Source organism: Peromyscus maniculatus, chromosome 21 (assembly GCF_049852395.1).
Source record: "Peromyscus maniculatus bairdii isolate BWxNUB_F1_BW_parent chromosome 21, HU_Pman_BW_mat_3.1, whole genome shotgun sequence".
Lineage (NCBI taxonomy): Eukaryota > Metazoa > Chordata > Mammalia > Rodentia > Cricetidae > Peromyscus > Peromyscus maniculatus.
This window is the reverse complement of record NC_134872.1, coordinates 12,061,742-12,087,017: the sequence shown is the minus strand read 5'-3', so window position 1 is coordinate 12,087,017 and position 25,276 is coordinate 12,061,742. Positions and strand designations below refer to the sequence as shown.

Genomic DNA, 25,276 nt, shown 5'->3' with positions numbered 1-25,276 from the left:
TCCTGGAACTCGCTTTGTAAACCAGGCTGGCCTTGAACTCAGGGGTCTGTGTGTCTCTGCCTCCAGAGTGCTGGGCAAAAAGGCAGTTTTTTGTCTGTTTGATTTTAGACATGGTCTCACTTTGTAGCTATAGCTGGCCTGGAATTCACTGTGTAGACCAGCCTCACCGTGAAGTCACAGAGACCTGCCTGCCTCTGCCCCCTACTCCCCATCCTCCCCTGGCCCCAATGTTAAGGACAGATTTTTCTTCAAAACTGCCTTTCCTTATCATTTCACCTTAAGTACTTTATGCTAAGAGTATGGCCTATATGATTCCAAATGCTGAAATCTGCTTCATGGTCAGGTATATGAACAAATTTTGCAAACATTTTTTGGAATTCTACAGCTGTGCTGGGCATAGTATTCAGCATGGCAATCATATCAGGATCATACACTTCACCTGTCCCTCACTGAGTGAGGAATATGCTGCGACTCCTCTGTGGTGTTGGTCAAACTCTCCAGGTTTCTTTTGATGGGCATCTAAAAAATGGGACTTCCCATGTTCAGGTGTGTCTCTTGAAAGAACATAAGCAAATTATAAAACTGGAGAAATTTCATTTATCTGTTTAGCTTAAAAATACATAGTCTGACAGCCTTGGGGTCTTTTCTTTATTTTAAACTGGAATTTTTAGTTTTTATTTTCTGCCATTTTATTTGATATTCCTTAATTGTCCTGCTTTTCTAGGGACTTCCTTTTTTCTCACTTTTCAACTTTTGGATTACTGTCCCTTCATCCATTTTCTTCTCTATCACCAGTGTTATGCAACTTACTCCTTTTCTGTTAGTGGTCACTTTAGATTTTTAACTCAACATAGGCATTTAAATTTTAAATCCTCTATCTTAACCCTCTAGTTGCTGGAGTCCAGTGGGATGGTACAGCGAGGGACCCGACCATTATTTTAACTCCTCTCACCCACATCCTAATCTTGTATACACCTGTCTCCTTGTATCCTGGTACTGAGGATTATGCCTGGACCTTGTACGTGCTAAGCAATACTCTGCCACTACCCTACATCCTCAGCATATGTGCTATTATACTTCTATACATTTAATTCTGTTGTGCTAATCCTATCAATTATAAAGCACCAATAGCACTCAAATGCCTACTATTTTCTTTGCTCGCCATTCCTTACAATTTCTTCCTGAAAGCCATGCATCAGGAGGCTGTTTCCGTGGCCAGTGGCTTCTCTTTTTCTACAAATGGCTGTACTGAAGTTCTCCTCCGGTCAGAATCTAGGACGGTGGCACTTTCTGTCATTAGGCCACCGTCTCTGGCTGCCAGAGTCTGGTGAGAAGGCGACTGCGTTCCTCGCTGCTCTTCCTTTGCTATGTTCTTATTCTTGCAGTCGTCTCTGGAGTTTGACTTTGGCCTTTGATGTTAAACGTGGTTTTAATTTATTTCTACAAGGGGATTGTTTTTGTCTATCCTTTTGGAGCTTATTGGGATAGCTAACTGTGAGGATTGGCTTCTTGTACTGATGTTAGAGACTTCTTGGGGGCATCTCGGCATCCCTCTTCATCCTGGTGTCTTCTGGGCTCTAATGGCCGCACAGGATCAGATCCACCTTCCTTAAATGGTGCTTCTTAGGCTTTTATTATAGAATAAGTCACACATGGGCTTGGGAGGATGAGGCACTGGTTGGCTCAGCAGTGAAGGGTCCACAAAGGTGATGAGGGAGGGGCAGAAAAGGCTACCTGAGCCTTCAGTTTTGTGACGTCCACTGTAGTTGCCCCGCCCACTGAGATCCGTGTTCCAAGATGGGAACAGAGTCAGAAGGCGTGGTGGCAGCTGATGGCCATGGAGCGCTGTTAGCTCTTTCCTTTCTCACTATCAGAAGGAAGGGTATTGTCACCCACTCCACCGGGCTATAGAGGGAGATACTGAATGAGGAGGGGAGGGAAAGCATGCTAGACAGCTGGGCACCACTCTGCAGTGCCTAGAATCCCCACTCTGTCCATCATGACGGCAGGCATTCTGTCCCAGAAGTTACCATCACCTCAAATGCCAGCACGAAGGGCATTTCCAATGCAGCTACAGGCCTCTACAGTTTCAAGATGTACTAACTAAAGAACAAACACCTTACCACGGTCCTTAATGGTTGCGGCAGACACATCGGAATTCCACTTCTCCCACTCACTCTCAGTGATCCTTGTCAAGAGGACCTCTCAGACTATCCTCTTCCGTGATGTGAGGCTGATGGCCCTGAGGTCCACTTCACAGGCTGGTTCAAGGTGCAGGTTAGAGCACAGGGCCGGTGAGAGCGTCGAGTCAGGATGGAGTACAGAGACGTACTCTGTCAATACCCTCATGCTGCCGTTCGTTCTCTTGTTTGCTCGTTCTCAGCACTCCTTTAAATAATGGGGATGCTGAGTAAGGGATGCCTTGGAAGCTGAAGATGAGGTAGGAGATTCACACTCAGGAGGGTAGCTTCGAAGTTCACTATGGACAGTCCTGACTTAGGATGCTCTTGTGCACCAAGACAGACTACTGGGAATTTTGATCCTTTTATGAACTAGTGACAGACGATCCATATTCTCTTATGCTGGGTAGCAGCAATGAGCCGCAGCTCCCCAACAGTCCTTCAGTCCTTAGGGGAAGGAGCTGACATTAGTGCAGCATGACCACATGGAATGTTCCCTAGGTTAGGGGTATTCATATAGTTTTCAACTTCGGATGCTTTCAACTTATAATGGCTTTATCGGGGGACATGACTCCATGTAAACTGAGATCACCTGTGATTTTCTCCAGAGGAAACTAATTCCCTCTAGGTGTGATTGTACTGATGCAAGGGAAGTGACAGAAACATAGACATGAGGGACCAAGCGGTCCACCCCATTGCTCACTTGTCTGTCCAGGCTCTGTGTGCCTTCTGCATCACTGTGTGTGCCAGGACATGGTGCTGTCTCCCTTTTTTATTTCTGAAACCACACCTGACTGATGCTTACAGGATGCAAAGGTGCCTAGACAAGGCTATGGAGCAGAAAACTGGATGCCAAAGATCCATGATGGACACAAAGCTGCTGAGTGGCTATTCTAGAGAAATGGACATGAAGGCCACTCTAGAGAAATAGACTGCAGGCACTTTCTAAGGCTGCACAGTGGCCATCTGAGAGAAGTGGATGTAAAGGTAGATGGGCACTTCACAAGGCTTCGGCGTACAGAGAGTTGTACTGGACTATGATGGGCATGGTGCCACAGAGTTTCTGCAGTTCTGGACTGTGTCTTGGAGTCTTAAGAGCACAGAAAACATCCAGAATCCTAAGTAAACCTAGCCTAAGTGGCATGCAGGAACTGAAGGAGACAGGGTTGGCAGGTGAGTGGATTGCTACATAAGAGTCAATTTGAAGCATTGCTTAAAAATGGGGCCTGGAAAAGGTGCATGTTCTCATCCGACAAGGCACATTCAGACCTAAGGATAGTTTCCATGTCTGATTTGTGGGTCTGCATATTCAGGTAAGTAATTAAGTAGCTAAATGATAAATACCACTGCAGTTGAGATAAACTTTGTATTCAGTTACACTACAAAGCAATTCACATTTTCTAATAGCCATATTTGCATTCTAAGAAATTTAAGCTTTACAAAAATCTTCCCTAGTACTTGGCCCAGATAAAAATCATCCTGGCCTTCATTACCCATGTCACTGAATGGTCATTTTATTTTTCTTTTATGTGGATTACCTGAAGTCTTCAATTTTGTATGTGATAGAAAGGCACTTTTAGAAGTTGCATTTTTTGCTCACGAATTACATAATCTTGCCATAGGAAATAAACTAACACCCATAGGAAAAGCCGTTTTGTGATGAATAGCCAAGATACTAGATCCTTCTTGCTGTTCTAAGGAGATACCTTAGAATGGGCAATTTGTCAACAACATAAATTTGCTGCTCCCAGACATGGAAGCCGGATGTCTAAGATCAAGGTGCCAGAAAGTTGTGTGTAGTAAGGGACCAGCTCATTTTCCAGAATGGCACCTCAAATGCTATGTCCTTACATGCTAAAAGAGATAAAAGGGGAAGTCAGTTCCTTGGATGCTTTATAAGTGCATCAATAACTCATGAGGCAGCACCTCAAAGACACAACTAGTTCATGGAGACCTTGCCTCCTAATACTAACACCTTTGGGATTAGGTTTGAATATATGAATGTCAAAAAGACATATACATCCAAATCACATCATCAAGTACTTCAGATCTCACAGCACACAGGAGGTAATAGTAATGGCTGTATACTAGTTTAAATTAAGCTGCAATAATCTATAAATCTAAAATATCTATAAGATATCCTGAGAAATCTCTAAGACTGACACGGAATCAACTGGAAAAACCAACCATGTTCTGTCTCTTGCACACATGCCTCACGGGTCTGAAATATGCTCCACCACCTCCAGTGTCTACACTGCCCAAGGAACGGAGAGCCTTGGTTTCCTACAGAAAACCCACAAGACACCCTCAGGTCGTCCTTGAACATCTGGCTTTGCTGGGTAAGCACTGATAAGCCTGAATCTAGTTCTCCAACAGCCTTCGAGAGGGGTACTAATGCTTCCCTTTCAGTCTAGGGCTTCAGTGAATCCCAAAAGCCTGCCATTCAAGTCTCCATCAGAACATGTCTTTCTACATGGGTGGAAATGCCTGCTCAGCATCACAGGAAGACTAGGCCATACTGGAAGTTATTTCCTGGCCCTGCCTGATCCCTTCATTCATTTCTATAACCCACCCACAATGGTCCCCCTTGTCTGTAATGAGGTCATAGGGTCTACTTCTACTTAGCATTGCCAACTGAAGACAGAAGGAGCAGAGCCGCAGTGGTATAGTCTGCTCGGGGTGAACATGCTGGTGGGTGCCTAAAGACCCACAGCCTTGCCATATAAGTAGTCAAGGGCACATGTGTCTGCTATGATGATCAGAGAGTGAGACACTATGAATTCAGACATAGCAGTACTGGCCAGTCTATAACCAGGAACCACAAAACGTGGCCTTGTGGGTACGGTCATGCCTGGGCAGGGATTTTTCAACCCGTGTTTCTCTATTGTTTGTGTGTTGCTTTATCAAAAGGAAAAAAAAAACTAGCATGTATTATTTTTCACTACAGGAATTTCCATGCAACAACAGTGAATCCATATTTCAGATACTCAGTTAATTTTTGAGACCCCCTTGTGCCCTGCCTGCAAATGTTTCCCTGACACACATCTATCTCCGGCCCCACTCAAAAGCCAAGGTCTACCTAAGAATGGGAGCATGGCTAGTTCCCCTGCCAGTGCAGGAGTATCTCAGGGCGCTGAGCAGTGCACACATGGAGTGTCCTAGAGGGAGCTGCTAAACCCAGCAGCTGTTCAAACCAGGTTCAGAAGAGGTAGCTCTGGCTGGAAATACAGTTATGTGGTAGAGTACTTGACTGGCATGCTTGAGGTCCCAATGCTATGAGGCTGGCCATCTTTCCACCCTCCCGCTTTCTTCCCTCTCTCTCATCTTCCCCAGCAGCTCCCAGAATAGCCCTACCCTCCAGCATCTCTAAGGTCCCTGAAGAATGACCTTCGCTCATGGTCAGTGTCACCGTCACTCAAGTGGCCCCTGGTCTTCCTTTTGTACTCAGCTCTCCACTGGAGGTGAGTCAAGAGGCAGACTCAGACTCCCTCTGTCCCCACAGGCTCCATCGGGAGGTTTTTAATCTTCCAAAGACAGACCACACACTCATACTGTCACACCACCAGGAGATATCTGACCTAGGCCAAGGAACAGGTGAGAGGTCCGGCTAGAGAGGCTTAGGTTCAAGCCCAGGAGTCCACTTCCACATTCGGCATCTTACTAACTATGGAGGAAGCAAAAGCCCTTTTTTCTCTCTCTCAGCACTTAGGCCTTATACATGGATAAAATCCATGCTTCAATTTGGGCTCTTCGAAGGGCAAGTTTGGCTTGCCCAGGTACATTTTAGGCCTTTTTAGGACACCTTTGCAGAATAGTCTGATGATGTCACCCGACTTAAGTGCATAGGAAGTGCCTTGCCCACCCAGGCCACAGGTGGTAAGCTACAACATGTAGCACCCACATTGTGGGGGTGGGTAGGACCATAAAAGGCTAGGCCCGTGTGTGGGAGGGAAGCCCTGGACTGTAGCAATTTGACATCAGGCCAAGTCCTCAACACAAGCAAGAATTAGTGCTAAGAGGTTAAAAAGTTATCCAACAACAGACGTCAGAGACACGGAGAAAACTGATTAATATTATTGTGTAATATTAATATTAGTAGCAATTGACAGCAACATGCAGGAAGGTACACAATAATGAAGAGAAGGCTAGGAGAAAGACAGAGTGAAAACTCACATCTGGGTGGGGGATGGCGTACTGTCCCTGGATTGTGTAGGCCTGGAGAAGAGAGGGAGAAAGAGAGAGACAGTCAGCTTGGGATGTGGCAGGACCTCGGCTTGTCAGCCACTGGTGACCCGCCCCAGTATGATAAGAACCTTCTGGGGACAGTGTTCTCCATCAGTGTACATCTCCACCTGCCCCTGTTTGCTTAAGATGGAATCGGGGAGTCTCAATTACAACTGGGAGTCCTGGGAAGCTGCCCTCTCCCTGAGCTGTGGCCAGCTACTGTTTCTAACCCCGATTTCCTCAAACTTTCTTAAAATTGTAAACCTACAGATAACCCATTTAACCCCCCAGTAAGAGGGCCACTGGTTATCAGCCATCAGAGCAGATACTTATGGGGCAAGATTTAGCCTCTGAGATATTCAAATGACAACAGAAGTTTTCAAAGTGACCAGAACAAGTTTTGCCAGAGCTGTACAGACTCAGTCATAGGACTGACCTAGTTTGTTTGCATTACCGAATTTTACACCGTCTCTTCACATAGGGAGCACCCCTCTCTGAGGGCCAGCGTGGTCTCCCCAAGGCTCCTTAGCTTCGTCATTTCCCTTGCTTCACATCTGTGGCTGTGCCAAGCACAGGAGCTCCCCAGCCTCACCCTGAGACCCCAGGGAGAACAGAGCCCTCAACAGTCCCTTCAGCTATGATGCCCTTCGGCAACCCAGACATCAGACAGACAACACAGTCAAGGGAGGGTAAGACGACAGACAACTGTCTGGCTTCGGACAGGGCTATGCCATCCTGGCGGAGGCACAGATGTAAGGGCATGGCTTCCATCCCCTGGCTGGTCTAGACCTGTGACCACCCTTGAGGGCTCTGGGCATCTGAGAGGGTTACTTCTGGGGATCATGTGTCACTTCTATGGACCCAGACCCCTCCCACAATTCTTTTTTAAATGTGCTAAGAGTTCTTGTCACAACCAAACTCAGGAGCTCCAAGCCATGTGACCACCTAACAGGGACCCAGCCATGGGGCAGCTTTGAAATAGACACAATTCCAGCAAAAACAAAGTCTGTTCTGGGCCATCCTGGCTGTGCTAGCAGAGGAAGAAAAAGAACCTGAGAAGATACAGCAGTTTCAGGGAGAAAGAGACAAGTAACTGCTCTGTGGAGTGGGACTGGGATGCAGTCTTGGCTTTTGGAAAACTGTTGCCAGGAATGATCTCCCAGGTGTTACTGAGGGAGCATCACTCGGGGAAGGGACATGCTATCATCCTGGCCGGGCCTGTTGCTCTCCCAGTCCTGCATGTCTGAGCGGAACCCAGGAGCTCAGCCTAGGTGACAGTTGGTTCTGGGTTAGTGTCTAGCAGCTTGCCCTCCTTGACATGGTTGTCATGTGTCTCAGTACGGTCTGCCTGGGGAGTTCAGTTTGGCCAGTAAGTAACAGCGGCTGCAGAGTCAGCTGCTGAGGAGTCTAGGTCTCGCCATCTCTCCTACCTTAAGTGTCAGAGACCTAGGCAGCCTCTTCTGGGATCTACCCCAAGTCTTGGACACGTGGGGTGGAATCCTGGAGGGAGACCTACCCAGAGCTAATTTACATATTTACTTCTGAGTTTGTATTTTGGCTTTCCTATTAGATTGCTTCCTCGCAGGATGACTCTCATATGAGTCTGTCCCCTACGTATAGCTAAGGCAATCAAGGCCAGACCAGACAGTTCCAAGGGAATGGTGATGTGTTTTAAAAGGCTAACACTATCAGGGATAAATATAATAGCACAGTGACCTTCACTGCTGTGACTGGAGTAGTGGGTACTAGTGACTGTTTTATAGCTAAATGGGGCCCAGTGATCCTGGTCATGATCTGTCCTGTAGTGGTTCTGCCCTTGGAATTGGGGCTGTGACTCCATGCCACATAGTTTTCATTCGGATAGGGGCCTTCTGAATAAAATTCCACATTTCATTCTATGGAGCTATTGTGGATTTGACAGAGAGATATAGTTCACACTGGTTACTGATCTGTCAGCTAGCCATGAGTCTGGGGAGAACAATGGAGACGCAGCTTTGCTGGGCTTGGCAATGGGCTATGTGAACATATCTCTGATGTCAGCATGGTCTGAAGTACTGCCCTGAGCCTCAGTGGCTATGAGGCTGGCAAGACCTGCTGTACAGTGGAATGTGTCACATGCTGGGTCTGTATCAGAGCACAGGACTCTGTCAACAGCGGGGCAGATCTGAGTCAGGAGACTGTGTGTGTGCATGCACGCATGCACATGCACACATACGTACATATGTAAAATAAGGGAGCTGGGACGGAGATGGGGCAACAGGTCTGACCTACACATGCTCCACATGCTCCTGCTGTTCTGCAGAAAGATACAGTAAGACTCCTTTATAATGTGAGAAAGACAAGAAAATGGTTCTCTATGCCTTTCTTTCTCTTTTTGAGCACTAAAGTAAAACCCTGTGTCTATTCTGCCAGCTGGGTCACCTATGGGTCTCTGACTTAACTCTCCCTTGAACAAAGACACACATTGCGGCCGACGGGACACAGAGCTCTTCTGGGCACACCCCTGGCTGTCCGTGTTCAAGTCATCTGTGTGGATGGGTCTCATGGACATAATAAGGTGGGCACCCGAGCTTTGGTGAGCATGTAAGGATGTCAGAAAGGGGCCTTCTCCAGTCTCTCTCCCCTTCCTGGCCAGCGCTGCCCACAGAATAAGCCGTTCCCCATTCTACCTTCCATCCCCTTTCTCTAGGCCACAGATGTCAGCCACTAAATCCTCAAGGATGGGTTTGTAAATGTGGTCTCTGCCTGGAAGGATGTCTACTCAGGCAGACAAGGGATAGCAGGGATGAGCCCAGCCACAGTGGGACATGGGCGAGCCTGAGGTCATTCATCTCCTCACAGGGAGGTACCTGCCACTCCCTGAGTATATGGTAAGGTCTTGGATGTGCTTTAGGAAAATGGAACCCTGGTTCCCATAGCTCTAGAGGATTCAAACACAAGCCATGGTCACCCAGAATGTTTCTGCCCACTAACTACCGAAGCGGCCCAGCGACATCCACAGAGGAGGTTTGGCAGGCATTATTGGGCAACACCTAAATTTGCCTGGGCCTGCAGGTCTCTCCTGTCTCAGTCAGGGATCTCACTGGGGAATGTGTTCAAGGGATGCAGCTGTGAGCTACAGTTGTGCCCCCCCAGCCCCCCCCCCACTGCCTGGTGTGAGCCGGAGAGCTCTGTGTCCATCGCGGGGTGGGAGACGTGCACGTGAGAAGGCGAGAAAACCTGAGTGCACTAACGGGCAGCGGCGGGTGCTGCAGTAAAAGGCTGAGGTTGGCAGTGGAGGCCGCGAGCGGGTCGGCTCTTACCTGACCACCTGCAAAAATGACAGGGGTGGAGGCGGGCTTTGGGCGGTAGGGAATGGTGGCACCTTTCGGTGGGGACTAGGAAAAGGGACAGGAGAGGGAGAGAGCGGTTAGAACAGCTTTGCGGGTAGCCTGGGGCTGCCTTCCCACCCCCACCCCCTCTGTGGGACCCCCAGCCCTTTAGGTGTGGCCAGCAAAGGCTCCAGAGGCCACAACAGTGAGGGGAGGGGACACCCAGGGACATCAAAAGGAGATGACCCTGCTGCCCTCAGCACACTGAGGCAGGCCGATTCTCCATCTTCACTGCCTTCTTCCTTGGGACGGACATTTCTTTCCCCAGGCCTGCACCAACTGCTCCCATCCTCAATAGACCCCGTGGCTAGCCAGGCAGGAGCCGGGCACCACCGGTGTGCCAAGGGAGGTGGGCCACCTGCTTGCTGGGAAGGGACTGCCAGCAGCTGTCCCCACAGGCTGTGCATGCCACCCTCTCTGCTGCCACCCTCTCCTCCTTGCATGGTCCCACGGGGGTCCGAAGGTAGACATGGCAGTGACTTCACGGAGGAGCAGCTTGCATCCTCTGATAGAAAATACTCGAGTCCCTGGAAAATGCCAACCTTGAGCACAACTGACATCGGGAACTGATGTCGAGCAAGCCAAGTTCTCTGCTTATCCTATAGCAGTGGTCATTAGAGCGGCTTAGAATCCTTCTGTTTCACCAGTGAAAAAATTAGGGAGCTCCCAGAGGTCAAATGAGATCCCACAATGACGAAGTCTGCTATAATTTTCTTTGACTACCCTTGGGTCCAGATATAGGCTTTCTCTTAGCAATGGGGCCATTGTTTTTAGCAGGTGCTTTGTTACAGCAACAACTATCTCACAGGCCAACCCTGCAAGGACAATGACCACAGCGTACCAGAGCCTCTGAGAGTGTGACCTTGGAGTATTTCTTAGCCTGAAGCTGACAGTAGTTGGTGAAGGACGCAGTCTGAGCTGGCCCTTGGGAATGCCCATATTCCCCATCGCTGGGGTCCTAAAAAATGCCTCCTAGAGGCTCTGTGCAAACCTGGCTTGCTGAGAAAGCTTGCTGAGGCTTCCCGGACAGACGGCAGGTCTGTGGTACAGGATTATGCCAAGAGCTCCCATGTGTCCAGCACGTACCATAGCTGTACATTGCTTCTGCCAAGTACTCCAGATACTAGCAGCATCATTACCTGTGCTCCAGGCTGCTTCCCTCCCGACACGGGAGCCCCTGTGCCCAGTCAGAAGGCCCAGTTTCATTTTCACCCACCCACAGAAGAGTGACCTTCTGGGCTTAGACCGTCAACATCCGCAGGTAGGCAAGGCACGCAGGCTGTTCTCGAGGGTGCAGGAGGCACCAGAGTTGGAGGTAGGAGGTCCATAAAGGCAACGCTTGCTTTCGTTGTAGACTTCACCCAAGTACATTTGCCAGGGTACACTCCTTAAGCAAGCTTGAAAGGCCTTTGATTGACAAGTAGAGTCTAGGATCCATCTTTTGCCTTTTCCTAGCTGTTCTTTGGGTAGAAATGAGGCTGTTTTCACTGTGAGGTCTTCTTTCCTGGTGAGCGGGTCACTCCCTTCAGCTTCTGGAAACCGCATCACGAAAAGGAGAATAGGGTGTCTCTGTCAGGTCAGTCTCCACTGCTGACATCCACAGTGTGCGTGGCCATGGTTTCTCTTACACTGTCTAGAGACGTGAGTTCTGACACACCGCCCCAGACGTTGGTCCCACTCTTGAGCCTGGAAGTCTGCCAGGAACTTCTGACAAGGACACATATTCTGTCCTGAGCAGTGGGCAGTTGGGCCCCGAGGTCCACTGTAGAACCGACCGGTACCATCACTCACTGCCACTGAGCTCGGCACGTGCTTCTCACTGCTTGGTGCAGGTGTTAGTACAAAGAGTTATGATCCCCAGCCTCTGGGCTCCTGTGATGGGACCATCCTATCTCCCGACCAGTGTATGGGGAAAACTGAATGACAATAACACTTTGAAAAATATCTTTACCTTCACAAAAAATTCTTTAGGGAAACAAAACTATGCAAACGTTTAAAAAAAAAAAAAGAGTTAAATGTGAGGTTTGACCATAATGTCAGTTACACAGAGCAGATGACCCAGCAGCTGATTAGTGGAGTTAGTTCTGTGGAGACGTGGTAGTGGCCTCGGCTTGGGCTACGGGAGGACAGAGGTCAGCAGTGCTCCAAACGGTGAGAGGTCCTCTTTGGGGAAGGGTCACAGAAGGAGCTTGAGGGAAGACCACAGCGCAGAAGCTGCTGTGAAGTCTGCTTCACCCTTGCCTGGAACTCAAGGAGGCTGTGTCTGCCCACCGGCTCCTCCTTTCTTCCGTCTTACCCCTCGGTTCCCACATCTTTCTTTTCACATTGTATTTTCCTGGGTCTGTCCAAGTCCTACCGTCAGTACAGGACAGTTGTTCTCTTCAAGTCTGCAGACCTATAGGCCTGTCGTGCTGGATGGCCTGACAGGCAGGAGACTTCCTCTTCCACTTCACCACGCCTGCCTCTGTCTGGTCAGAGTGGTCACCACTTCCAAGGCTGAAACCTCATGATCTGCCCCCCCCCCCATGCTCTCCCACTCACATCCAGACAATGCCCACAGGCTACCATCAGGTGACACTTTTCAGGGTGTCCCTTCAGCTCATGCCTGCACCCCAAGTGACTACATGACTCCTCAGGTCAACCGAAGCACACGAGCCCTTAGTGACAAAGCTAGAGTCACACAGAGTGAGCTCGGCAATGAGCAAGGCAGGCAGGCGACATGTGTTGGCCCACGACGTTCATACTGTACCTCCAGCATGACCACACAGATCTGCTTCACACACTGGATGATGGCATCTGGGGTCCCTGAGATAGTCACTGCCCGCTCTGTGGAGTTGGGCAGCATGTCACCCGCCACCTGGACCTGAGCACCTGTGGACTGCAGAGAAGGGCCGTTGGAAGGAGAACAGTAGATTGTGAGCAGGGACACGTACAGAAGGAACAGCACTTCCAGCTCGAGGATGCATTCAGGGTGGTCTACACCATGAAAACCCTTCATTAGAAACAGGGCCTCAGCTGGTCACAGTGCCCTCCCCCATCTTACCACCCAGATGTCACTTTCCTGTCTCCTCTCCCTTCAATCTGCCTCTGCACACCTCTGACTTAGTGAGCTCTGACTTCCATCTCATCCAGTGTGTTGGACAGGAGGCCCTGAATCTGTAGAGGAATGTCTACTGGGAAACAGGAGTGCTCTTTCTAGCACCGAGAATTCTTCCTCTGTGGAAGTAGGTCACATGGAGGTCAGGAAGCCTGAGTCTGGGACATGCCTGATCTTGATGTCTGGCTACCACATACATTAAATGACTACTTGGGTCCTCAGGACAAGTGAGGCACACAAACCTTAGTGACAATGTCAGGGAGTCACATGCACAACGAACCTGGCATTTTCTAAGTCACAGAAGAGGACAGGAAGAAATCAAGAAAGGGTAGCTGCCCTCCTGCTTAAGAGAAGGACTTGGGCCAGGCAGTGGTGGTGCACACCTTTAATCCCAGCACTCGGGAGGCAGAGATGGATGGATCTCTGCGAGTTCGAGGACAGCCTGATCTACAAAGGGAGTTCGAGGACAGCCAGAGCTACACAGAGAAACATTGTCTCAAAAAACCGAAAGAGCGAGAGACGGAGGGAGAAAGACTTAGCCTTCCTTAAGGTAAATGTTCTCAATGTCAAACCCACATCAGGTTCAGGCTCTTTTAGTGTCATCCCAGGAGGCGGGACCTGATGGACAAAAGGGCATCTCTCAGGCAGAGTGTGCCTGGAGCCACACAACTTGGATGCTAAAACCTGCCTGTCCAAGGACCTCCAGCCCATCTTTGTTCTTGTCCTTGGCAAAGCAGGGCTACTCTTGGCATAGGTCACGGTGTGCACGTGTGCATGTGGCAAGGTTCCCCACGTCCCATTTTTCACTGGTGAACTGGACTGTCTGTCATGTTTGCACACCAGCTTTGAGCCTTCGGGCTCTGCAGGGTCAGTGCGCACACTTACAGACGGTGTGGGAAACATGCAATAAGGATGGGCAGTACCTCCCGGATTTCCTTGATCTTAGAGCCACCTTTCCCGATCAAGGACCCGCACTGGCTGGCAGGCACCACTAGTCGCAATGTCACTGGGGGCTTGCTGGTGGCAGGGCTGTTGCTCATGGAATTAATGATGTCCTAGGGAGAAGAAAACAGGCATGTTGGACTCATATTAGTGAGGTGCAGCGGTGTGGCTTAGGAACACTGTGAGGGCATGTATGCAGCATCTGCCTCTACCTGCTTCAATGTACACTGGGAAGAATGCCAGGAGCCTCCCCCACACAGAGAAGGGACTCAGAATGTGGACCTGACAACCATGGGAACTTCAGAGCCAGGCCAGGCTTAAAGGAACAGGAGATATGGGCCATATGGCTATATGTGCCAATTACACACATGGATTCAGAAGGCTGAATGGTCAGTGAGTCATAGGGGACTCAGGACAGGGTATAGGTTAAGAAGACACATGATCAGGTCTGACCTCAGCATGAAAATCTACTGGATATGAGGACTTCGACAGACAGATGTGTGAGGTAGATTTGCCTGGGGTCAGTGAAGAGCAGGTGGAAGGGGGGTACCCCCAAGGCGCGTTAATAGCTGGTCAGATGGAATTGGGAGAGTCCAAGGCCTGTTTACAAGAAAACTCAGAGGAGCCTCTGCATCAGGGGGCCCGATTACAGAGGAGGCAGCCCGATTTGGTGTAAAGAAGCTGAGACCAATATACACCACTATCCTGGGGAGCCACATCCAAACCTCTGGAGTGTGGCCAGAACTTGACCTATCTTCCTCATGTCTATCTCCACTTTCTAATTCCCAACTATGCAGAAAGAACAAAAACAAAACAACCCCTCCCTTTTCCTGGGTGATCACCAGGGAGCCTGGCTTCTGGTTAGTCACTGCTCCGGCCCAGACACTTCATCTGCTGCACCAGGGAAAGGGGCTGACCCCTTGCCCACCCAGCTTTGCACACACTGCTTCAGGGGCTCCATTTGGACAGTGTGCTCATCTCTCTGCATTTCCCCTTGTCCTGGACCCAGCCTCTACCCAGGTCGAGTACCCAGAGGCCTCTGTGCCTGCTGCTCAGCTCTGCATCTAGACCCACCCCCTTGGGATTGAGCTCTTCTGGTCGTCCCCAGCCTGGGGGCTGATTTTGGATGCCGTCTATGGGTAGACTTGGGGCATGACCTCATCCCTATGGTGGCTTTGGTGTGACTGCTATGTGCTAGGTTGTCATCGACTAGAAAAGACTGGCTAGCATTTGAAAACATTAGAGACAGATGAGGGCACTTTCAGGCCATGCATCACCTTTTTAGCAAATGAGAAAGGAAGACTTGGCTCAAGCCCTCTGAACCACTCCCAATGGGTTTTATACATGGTTTCCTGTCTCCTGGAGTGAGGGTGTTTTAGCTATTATATGTGTGTTTCAGGAGGTAACAGAAGCATTTCCTTGCAGAAAGCTATAGCCCTTAAAGTTGCTAAAAATGGCTTGGTTTTATTTAGTTTGGGAGCATACCAACTTTTATACCAAATGTCAGGGACCATGCTTTAGAGGAGTCAGTTCTTAAGAACTCTGGAGGGAGTGACCTGTTATCAACACAGCCTCATTACTGCAGTGGTCTGGGGAGCTGACAGGATCACTGGTAATTAAAATTACCAACACCTTCAGGGCTTGGGGTATAGTTCAGTGATGGCATGTACTTAGAATGTGCAAGTTCTCAGCTTGATACCTGGCACAAAGCATAAACCAAGTTTCCAGGATGCCTTGAGATCCTTAGGCCAAAGACAAATCACCAATTCTATGGCCACACTGCCCACTACTTGTAGATACTTTTTTCTTGTGACTGGTCAGCCTGAGTTTAGGGATTTCATGCTGACACCACACTCTGTCCTGCTACAGGCAAAGGTGACAACATACTATGAGATGGCTCAGGCTGCCCTGTCTACCACCACCAGGCTGAGGCAGTTTCCCAAGCACCTCTTTATAACCTACCACCAGGAGGCGCTGTCTCCTCATGAAAGTGGCTCTGGAGCCTCATGGAAGGGACCAAATAGGACATTTAAAAAAACGCAGCAATGAACCCCCAGAGAGCTGATGCTTAAGCCTTCTACATGTTTCACAGCTCAAACCACAATCTGGTATTCCATATAGTAGAAAAGTAGTTCCAGAAGATCTCAGAGATCCTCTAGGATCAGCAAGAGAGAGCTAAACAGACAACCACAGGAAGCCAGGAACTGGGAATGGTGGACTGTCTCCTCTGGAGATAGCATTCCAACTTCCTTATCTAATTCATCTGCTGTGGTTTCCATCTGGAATGTCCCCACCCCCCCAAGGTCTACATGTTAAAGGCTTGGCTTCCAGCCCGTGCTGGGAGATGTGATGGTTAATTTTGACTGTCAACTCGACAGGATCTAGAATCACTTTGGAGACAGAACTCTGAGTGTATCTGTGAGGAGGTGTCTAGGTTAGCTTAACTGAAGTGAGAAGACTCACTCTAAATGTGAGCATCACCAGGGTCCGTCTAAATGTGAACATCACCAGGGTCCGTCTAAAGGTGAGCATCACCGGGGTCCCTCTAAAGGTGAGCATCACCAGGGTGACTCTAACAGCAGCATCCATCTCTTCTTTGACTGTAGATGTACTGTGACCAGGTGCCCAAGCTTCTGCTGCCATGCCTCCCCTGCCATGATGGACGGTGCCCTTGAACTATAAGTCAGAATACACCCTTGCTCCCTTTAGTTGACTTTCATCAGGTATTTTGCCACAGCAACAAGAAAAGTAACTAATATGGGAGGCGATGGAACTTTAGGAGGCGGGCCTTAGTGGGTGGCTTAGTATTATTGGGGGCGTGTCCCTGAAGGGAAGTGTGGGATTTGAGTCTCTTCCTTCTCTTTTTATTTGCATCTTGGCTATGGGGTAAATGGTTTTGTTCTAGCACATGTTCCCCGCCATGTTATGATGAAACCCCAACAAGCTGACTTCTAAAGCAATGGTCACACTAAATGGTGCATGAACCCTCTAGAACTAGGAGCCTTGTAAGCCTTTTCTTTTTAAGTTGATCTGTCTTCGGCAGTCATCACTGTAACGGAAAACTGTCCAGTGAACGTTGGTTTTGAGGAGTGGGGCTATTGCGGACTGCCTTCATAATGCAATGGAGGCTTCAGAACTGTTTTAGGACAGGAGTCTGGAGAACCAGTCTAGAAATGGCATGGGATGACGGAGGTGGAGCTTGAACGCGATTCCGGTGGCATCAATGTGGCCGGGACGGGCACACTAACAGACTCTACTGGGAATTAAAGTAAAGGCTATGGACTTAAGGGGACAGAGCAGTCACAGGACAGCATGGGTAACACTGGCTGCTCTTAGCCAGATTCATAGTGAGAATCGGGAGTAAAAATGAAGAGCAGGGTGAGGTGCAACTCAGCGGTAGAGCGCTTGCCAGGCGTCCTCAGGACCCTGGCTCAACTTCCTAGTGCTGAAGAGAGGAAAACCAAACAACAAGCAACAAGAGACTGTGAAAAGTGGCAACGTTCCAGAGAAGGAGCGTGTTCACAGGCCCAGCAGAGGGTGACACAGTGGCCAGAGAGATTTAACCGCCACTAAATCGAAGCCAAGTTCTTCGAGTCAGGGCAACAGCAAAGATGCCTGGAAGAAATAGAATCATTAGCATGGCCACTTTCATCACAGGCTCCGAGGTGCAGAAGTGCCAATTTATCTCAAACACTTTCCAGGGCAGAGTCTTTAAGAAGAGAGGCCCAGAGGTACCTTGCTCATCCAGGACTACCTAAGCCAGGAGAGTACTTAGAAGTCCTGAAGTTGTGTCCAAGTGACAAAGAAAAGGTGAGTCCACATCCCTGGACACTGGACAGGTTTAAAGCACCTTCTAAACTGGTTTGTTTTGTTTTTGTTTTTCCTGGATCTCATTCTGTAGACCAGGCTGGCCTCGAACTCACAGAGATCCACCTGGCTCTGCCTCCTGAGTGCTGGGATTAAAGGTGTGCACCACTACCGCCCGGCTAAACTGTTTTTTAAATTACTGCTAGTATTAGCAATGAGTTCTACAAGTCTATTGTAAGCATTCTTTTTAAAGTCTATCAGTAGGGATATGAAATTTTAGTTCCATAATTAGAAGCTATTGAACTTTTTCTCTTGCTATCTGAGCTGCCTTAAGCAAAAAGGACTATCGGTCAAACAGCTATCTAGCTACCCTTGTATCTGCATCAGCCATCTGAACACACATGGACACTGATACAGCTAACGAGAGGAACTGCAGCCGATTGCCCTGGCTCTTGAAGGAGTAGCCCTAGCCAGGGCTGTTTGAATAGCTGTAGCTGACCTTTTGTAATCACAAGCCCGGAGAAACTACTTGTAACTTGGCCAGAGGGAGTGCACTCTCCCTGGGGAGGTAATCTTCTATTATCATTAGTGGCAAGGCCGTGATTAGTTCCAAATACAAACCTTAAAAACTGTGATTGGTCCCAAACTGCTGTGATTAGCCAAACAAATGATTGTGATTGGTCCAAGCCCCCCTTTCAGGTTCTTAAACAGGTAGCTCCAGCTTACTCAGGGACTCAGCTGAGAGTCTCCTGGGTTGCCTCCCCTGGTGTTGGAACATCAGGTCCAGCAAAGACTTGCCGTGAGTAGTCATCCCTTGCCTACTTTTACTAGTGCAGGCTAAGCTACCAACACGAAGAAGACGACAGCGGAGAGCAGAGCATGGGGACAGTGGTGAGGACGGCAATGGGCACAGCTTGACAACTGAGCAAACGCTGGCCTGCAGCTTAGAAAAGCACTGGCTTGATCCCCTGGGCTCCACACGAACCCAATCTCACCGGTACCCTGTGTACCACTCAGCAACTCAGTAACTTTAGGTCTGTGAGTGACATGTGAATCTGAGAGCGTAGCGCTGCCACAGACACCCTGCCCAACACCACACATAGACACAACAGTCTTTGATGCTAAGCTCCTAAACAGCCCTATTTGTGACAGGCGCCTGGTTCCTGAGCCCTAGGTGCTGGTTTCTCGGTGCTAAATGCCTGAAACTACCGCTTGGTAGTTGAAGCAGCAGCTACTTTTGGAGGCCTGGGACTCATTCCTTGGCAGCACCCACTGGGTTGAATCTGTCTGGTGGCATCAGTGTAGCTAGCACCTTGCTACCCAAGGATCCCGCCCCTATGAGGGAGGGATGCCCATGATTAAGTGATCCCAGAGGCACCCAGAGTCCAGTTCCTGAACAGCCCTCCAAACACTCTGGTTCCAGAGCAGCGGCAGGGGCTGCAGCTGCATCCTGGCTCCTGAATGCTGACCCAGTGTACCCCAAGGCTTGTCAGGAGCTACTGATGACTGAAGCAGCAGATGAAGTTGGAGAATGACCATGGAAGGAAGAAGAAAGGAAGCATAAATGAGCAGACTGGAGGGGGCAGCTGAAGACAGAGGCGGCGCTAGAGCAGAGAACCTGCGGGTCTCGGTTATTAAAAGACTTCCAGAGAACTGTTAAGTCTTCAGGACCATGGAACCTCAGTCCCCAGGCTGAGAACTGTAACACTGACTGCTGCCAATAGCTAAAGGTCCTGACACCTGAAGCTGACATGGGGACTGTAACAATTGTAGGGTTAAGTGTTCCAAAGCAGGACTGTGATACTAGAGTTAGCCGCTTGTTTCCGCTTCTACCTGACTACTGCCTCCGGTCACTGCTACCAAGTGATGAAGGTCACTGAAGCTGTTGGAGGCGAGCATCTGAAGCATCTCGCCTCCCTGTGATCTCTTCCCAGCTACAGCAAAAGACCCCTGAGTACACTGGATGGCAACATAAGGGGCCTACACATAAGGGGGCTCATGCTGGCAGCAGTCACTGGTGGTGGAGGCAGGAAACATGAAAGAACTCTAGGCCATGGGGGTTTCCATCAGACTTTCAAAGGCAAGTCTGGAAGCCCAGGCAGTATGGAGTAGGCACGGTCTGCCTTAGTTACTTTCCTATTGCTGTGATAAACACCATGACCCCAAGCAACTTGGGGAGGAAAGGGTTTCCTCCAGCTTCTAACTCTCAAGTCACACTCCATCACCGAGGGAAGTCAAGGCAGGAATTCCAGGCAGGTGCTGATGCAGAGGCCAAAGTCTGCTTTCTTAAACAACTCAGGGCCACCTGCCTGGGGATGGCACCGCCCACAATGAGCTTGGCCCTCCCACATCAACCAAATCAAGAAAATGCTCCCACAGACTTGACTACAGACCAATCTGAGAGAGGCATTTTCTTAGTTGAGGTTCCCACTTTCCAAATGACTTTGGCAAAAACCAAAACCAACAAATCCAGTCCTAGTATTTTGTTACTTCCAGTATTTTGTTACTCATGCCCTACTACAGAGTAAGCTTTGGATGCCAGACATATAACTACAGGATTTAATGCTTTCCCTGCTAGGTTTTGGGGGTTTTTGTTTTTAATGTGTATGAGGTGTTTTGTTTTGTTTTTGATTTCCTCCCAGTTCCTGCCTTCAGGAATGTTTAGAATGGGAATGTCTACACGGTACCATTGTATCTTGAGTATGCAACTTGTTTTGTGATTTCTGTAAGGGTTCACAGCACTTTGCCTTTGTCCTCTGAGATTCAGGCTTCTGATGAATGTTGTAATAGTTATGCTTTGGGAGTTAGACTGAATGCATTTTGTATTGTAAGACGGATCTCAGCCTTCATTGATCTCCTCCAAATGGCCATGTGTTAAGGGCCTAGTCCTCAGTTGACACTACTGAGAGGCGGTACAAACCTAAGATGGGCCTTGTGAAGATTTTAGCTCATCAGAAGTATGCTATCACAGGGCACTGTGGGATCCTGGCCACGAGGTGGATGGTTTTTCTATGTAGTGTGCTCCTACTATAATATATGGCCCACTTCCAACAGAAGCCTAAAAGCAGCGGACCTGCCTCACCATAGGCTACAAACCCTGGAACTGTGAGCTGAAATAAGCCATTTTGCTTTCTAATGGATAACTCGGGTCTATCACACTGACAGAAAGCTGACCAGTGTATCATGCCTCCTCTCATTTTCAAACGGGCCCCGTTGTCATCCACTCATAATATGCCTTCCTCCCTCATCTCTTCTCTTATTTTATGAAAACAGGATAGAAAATACTTACCCAATACCATTCTTAGATGATCCTAAACAGTAGCCATAACCCTTGACCTCCCAGACTACCACGATTCCAAGAGCATGGAATAAAACTGGTGAATTTGGTTTCATGCAGTGAGACATAGGGAACTACAGCAATGGTGTTTGCACACAGTGACATGGACATCAATGCCTCGACTTGTTGACCTTCCTTCTAAGAAAGCAATCATGACAGTTCATCAATCAGGTCATTCTAAACCTTTCATGCAGCAACAGAAGAGACTGCAAATCCAAGTCATGATGCTGCCCCCGGAGCTGCATCCAGACCTGTCCCAAGCAGCCACTCTTCTCTGGCTTCCAGGTGCCTCTGCCAGACGTCATTGGTCCCATTTGTCTCAGACTGATTCTCAGGCACTTTGGGAAAGGACCCTGAGACTTGTCTGGCGATGGACCCTTAACTCTTCAATCCTCATGCCAGCTACTTCAGGGCAAGGCCAGCGTATCACTCAGCCTTCTTGTGCTAATCACTAACCCCCTGCCCAGAGAACCACCATGCAGAGCCCCCACCCCGCCCCATGACAGGCTGTATAGGAGAAAAGATTGCGTGAATCCTCACTGCTTCTGGCAGAGGTGACTAATGGCATCTGAACCCTAGATGTTTGGTGGACTGTCCCCACCCACTGGCATAAGCATGGCAGCTTACTCGAGACTTCTTGCAGGCTGGTAATGGGAGCATCTGTGCTGTTGTGACTATGTCCTGCTATGCTGGGACCGAAGAGCAACTATGCGACATCTCAAGGAGGGACCTATCAGCTCAGTCCCTGGGTGGTTCTCTTGGCCTGGGTTGGGCACCAGAGCTCTTGGATTCAAAGCACCTCTCAGGAACTGTAAACAGCTTCTGCTTCTGTCACGGTAGCCATGTGCTTTCTAATAGTACTCTACATGTCCTATGCAATCACGCACTCAGTACATGACACAGAACAAAAAGATCAAGGTGATCTTGCAACACTGGTGGCCACCAAGACAGCTGAGCCCTGCATAATGAACATCTGCTCTTAAGCCTTCCCTCGTTGGCTAGCTTCTTACAAGGGCACAAGAGAAATGCAGCATGCAAACCAGTGATGGCCAGGCCATGGGTGCCATGAGAATGGCCCATACCTCTATATAGCAGCTTCTGTGGCTTCAACTCAGGATGGGTAAAGCTTGGGTACCCATAGTTTCCCTAAGACTTGCTCCCAATTCTAAGTCAGGGACCACCAGAGAAAGCAAATTCTTGCTCTCACGACTCTTGCAAGAAACCTGGCTGCCAGGGAGTCAGTCATCTCTAGTTCTCCTACCCACAGCCATCCATAGGGCATACCTAAAATCTTCCCTCTGCCCCAGTGACAAATGAACTCTGTATATGCAGTCTGCTTGTTCTCATTTAGAGGGGTCTTTTCTTAAATCCACAAAGCCCACCTCAAAATCTGACCATTACCCCTCATTTATGACAGAAAAAAAGTGAGTTTGATCATCATATGTGCATAAACATTAAACGGAGACATTAACGACATGAAGAGTAGCTCACTGAGAGCACACAGAAGTATCACATATCCATGTATATGTGTACATCTCCCAACATGAAAATATACTTCTACCTCCAGCTAAGACACTATCAACTCGCTAGGGAGGAGGGCTGCTGCAGGGTGTAGCCGAGACCAGAGTCGGCCAGTTGGGGCTTTGTCCGGGGCCATGTGGCACACAGAGCAGGGGGACTCTGAAGGTACAAGTACAGCCTGAGACATAAGAGCAGCCATGTGTCTGATGGGAAGCCTGGGAAACATAAAGGAGGTGGCCTTCTCCACTAGGCACATGTAGAAGTGGTCAACCTTACGAATAAGAAAGGGTGCTGACCCTCCAGCTGGACAGAAGCAGGGATGAATACCTGGAGTACTGAAGGTGTAGAAAATTCCTAAGGTAGCCTGGTCACAAAGCAAGCCAATTCCTCAGCCGACTGAGACAAACAGATGGATGGGCGCAGGAGCCAGCTGGAACCGGCCTCATGCAGGTGCCAGCCTGTGCCTTACCTCCTCAAACTTGTATGCTATCATAGCAAAGGCCTTGAAGATGGCATCAGTCGGGCCTGTGATGGTGACAATTCTCTCCGGGCAGTTTCCCTCCGAGATGTTGATCCTGGCACCACTCTACGGTGGGAGAAGAGGAAACGCAGCTGGCAGGAGGGAAAAGCGGTCCTGGGCAGGCCTGGCTTCTCTAGGCTTGCCGACGACCTCAGGCAGACACTAGTGCTGAGATGTGCTTGAAAAATCTCATTCTACACAGGGAGGTCCTTGCCAGAAATCCCCATCCAAGTGGAATTTGTAAGGTTTTATTGTTGTTTTTTAAAACAGGGTCTTGTGTAACCACACTGGCCTTGAACTCCCTGTGCAGTGGAGAATGGCACTAAACTTCTGTCCTTTTGTCTCTGTCTCCTTGGTGCCATCATGCCCTACCAGAGTAGGATTTGAGTTAGTCACCGAGTCCCAGTGATTCCTAGAACATACGCCCTCTGCAGCTGAACACTGCATGCATATGTAGCATGTCAGACAGGATTGCCCCTCTTTGCCTTGCATCCCTGACACATGGGCAGGTCCAAAAGAGCCACAGGCAGTGCCACACCCGCCTGGCCAACCTAACCTGGGGTTAGGGTGACTCTAGAGTAAAGTATACTCACCTCTTCACGCATCTTCTTCACTGTTTCTCCTTTCTGGAATGGAGACACAGAGAAGGAAGTCTGTCACTGCCAGGTGCATGTGAGCTGCTACCTGCCTCTAGTCTACTCCCGGTCCTTGCCTGCCCCTGTGAGTTAACTGGTCTCTTTACCCACTGGGCCACACAATCCTGGGGTAACTCAGATGAAGAAATGAAGGTATGGGAAGGGAGGTATAGTCACCCAGTGGTAAAGCTGGCCATTTTGGGCAGGCTTTGATCAGACTCAGACATATTTTCATGACAGCACCACAAATATGGTATCAGGGTGAGTCTATGGCCAGGGGATGCCCAGCAGGGGTTAAGCCTGGTTCAAACACCTTTTCATGAGTGGTGATATCCTGAGAAGCCCTTTCCAAAGAAATATTAAGAAAGAGTTGGGACACTGAGCAATCAGAAGTTCCCCTATACTATACAGGTGCAGGGTTACCAGAGATGACCAAAATACAGCATGCTGGGAGGGCAGTGCCTGGCCCCCCAGCCGCGCTCTCTCACACAGGCTTCTCATTGGTCCTTTCTCCATGGAAACACCTTTTGCTTTCAGTGTATAAAGAGGTGTTACTAATCTCCCGAAGGTTGTTCTGATTACAGGAGTCCTGACGAGTGCAAGCACGTGACACTTCCTGGGGTCTGAAGCCCAGATGTACCAGTCACAGAGATGTTAAGAATAAGCTTCACAGTGACCAGCTGGGGCCCTGCCAGCACCCAGGAAGAATGTTCCCTGCATGGTTCACCCAGAGCCAAGAACGAGAGTCACGGTACTGTTGTTCAAACAGGGAAGGGTGCGGACAGGGCTGCCAGGGCAGAGCTCCTTGGGACCCTGACTTCCTCTAGCATAGTGTGCCTGCTAGGGGCTGTGTGCCTGCTGAGGCCAGTCAGCTCCAGGGGCTACTGCTACCTTTGTCTATGTCACCTTATAGAGAAAGGCAGAGTTCACTCAATAATTACCTTCCCAATGATGCTTCCAACTTCCTGTAGGAGAAATCAAGAAAGAAAGATGATGTCACAGAACATTCTGGGGCTGAGGCTTCAAGAAACAGTCTATCTGACACGAGGGGGAATTAAGGTTTTCACAGTGTTGGGGTGGAACCAGGACCTTGTGTATACCAGACAGGTACTCTCCACTGAGCTGCACACCTGTCCCAAAGGAGAGCTGAAACTCTGGTCAAGACGATGTGTCTAGGTTGTGCTGTCCAGCTCCTCTGTGCCTAGCTGACCAGGGCTGATGAGGGACAGAGCTGAGCTTCATCAACAAACTTCCTGGGATGAGGGACTCACCCATGCACTTAAGGAAACCCTGCCGCAGACGGACAGGAAGGAAATAAGGCCTCAGCTGCTGTGGCTTGCTTTACAACCTAGGACATTGGAGAAGCCCCCGGCACAGCCCCACCATCCTGCGGCTGTGCTTCAATGCCTGCGGGGTGTATGATCACCTGTCCCAGCCCGCAGGACACCCCAGCAAGGCTCTACCATACTGGGTCACTTGGGGCCGGGCCAGCCTGCCTTCCCACCAAGGGAAATAACCTCTTCCAAAGTGTGCCCTGCTTTTCTCACTGTAACCAAGCCCTCCGAAATCCATGTGGAAGGTGTGGTGTGGGTTCAGGAAACAAGTGGAGGGCGTGGTCAGCTCCAGCCCTTGTCATAGGAAC

The 25,276-nt window shown here is 49.3% G+C and overlaps 1 protein-coding gene across 26 annotated transcripts in view; it reads right to left on the bottom strand.

The window, feature by feature from the left end:
• Positions 1–25,276, bottom strand: part of Pcbp3 (poly(rC) binding protein 3) — a 204,758-nt gene that overhangs the window by 13,424 nt on the left and 166,058 nt on the right. For 15 of the 26 annotated variants that reach the window (XR_013046907.1, XR_013046908.1, XM_076558567.1 and 12 more), the window contains 7 exons: positions 24,576–24,599; positions 23,593–23,625; positions 22,949–23,065; positions 13,796–13,927; positions 12,525–12,653; positions 9,638–9,781; positions 6,354–6,395 (listed from right to left, as the gene is read on the bottom strand). Coding sequence is in view for 24 of the 26 variants with exons in the window: in XM_076558567.1 (XP_076414682.1) it covers positions 6,354–6,395; positions 9,638–9,781; positions 12,525–12,653; positions 13,796–13,927; positions 22,949–23,065; positions 23,593–23,625; positions 24,576–24,599 (621 nt within the window). In the remaining 2 variants the exon portion in view is untranslated. The remainder of the gene's footprint in view (positions 1–6,353; positions 6,396–9,637; positions 9,782–12,524; positions 12,654–13,795; positions 13,928–22,948; positions 23,066–23,592; positions 23,626–24,575; positions 24,600–25,276) is intronic. The other 11 variants (XM_076558577.1, XM_076558582.1, XM_076558583.1 and 8 more) reach the window with 1 other exon arrangement.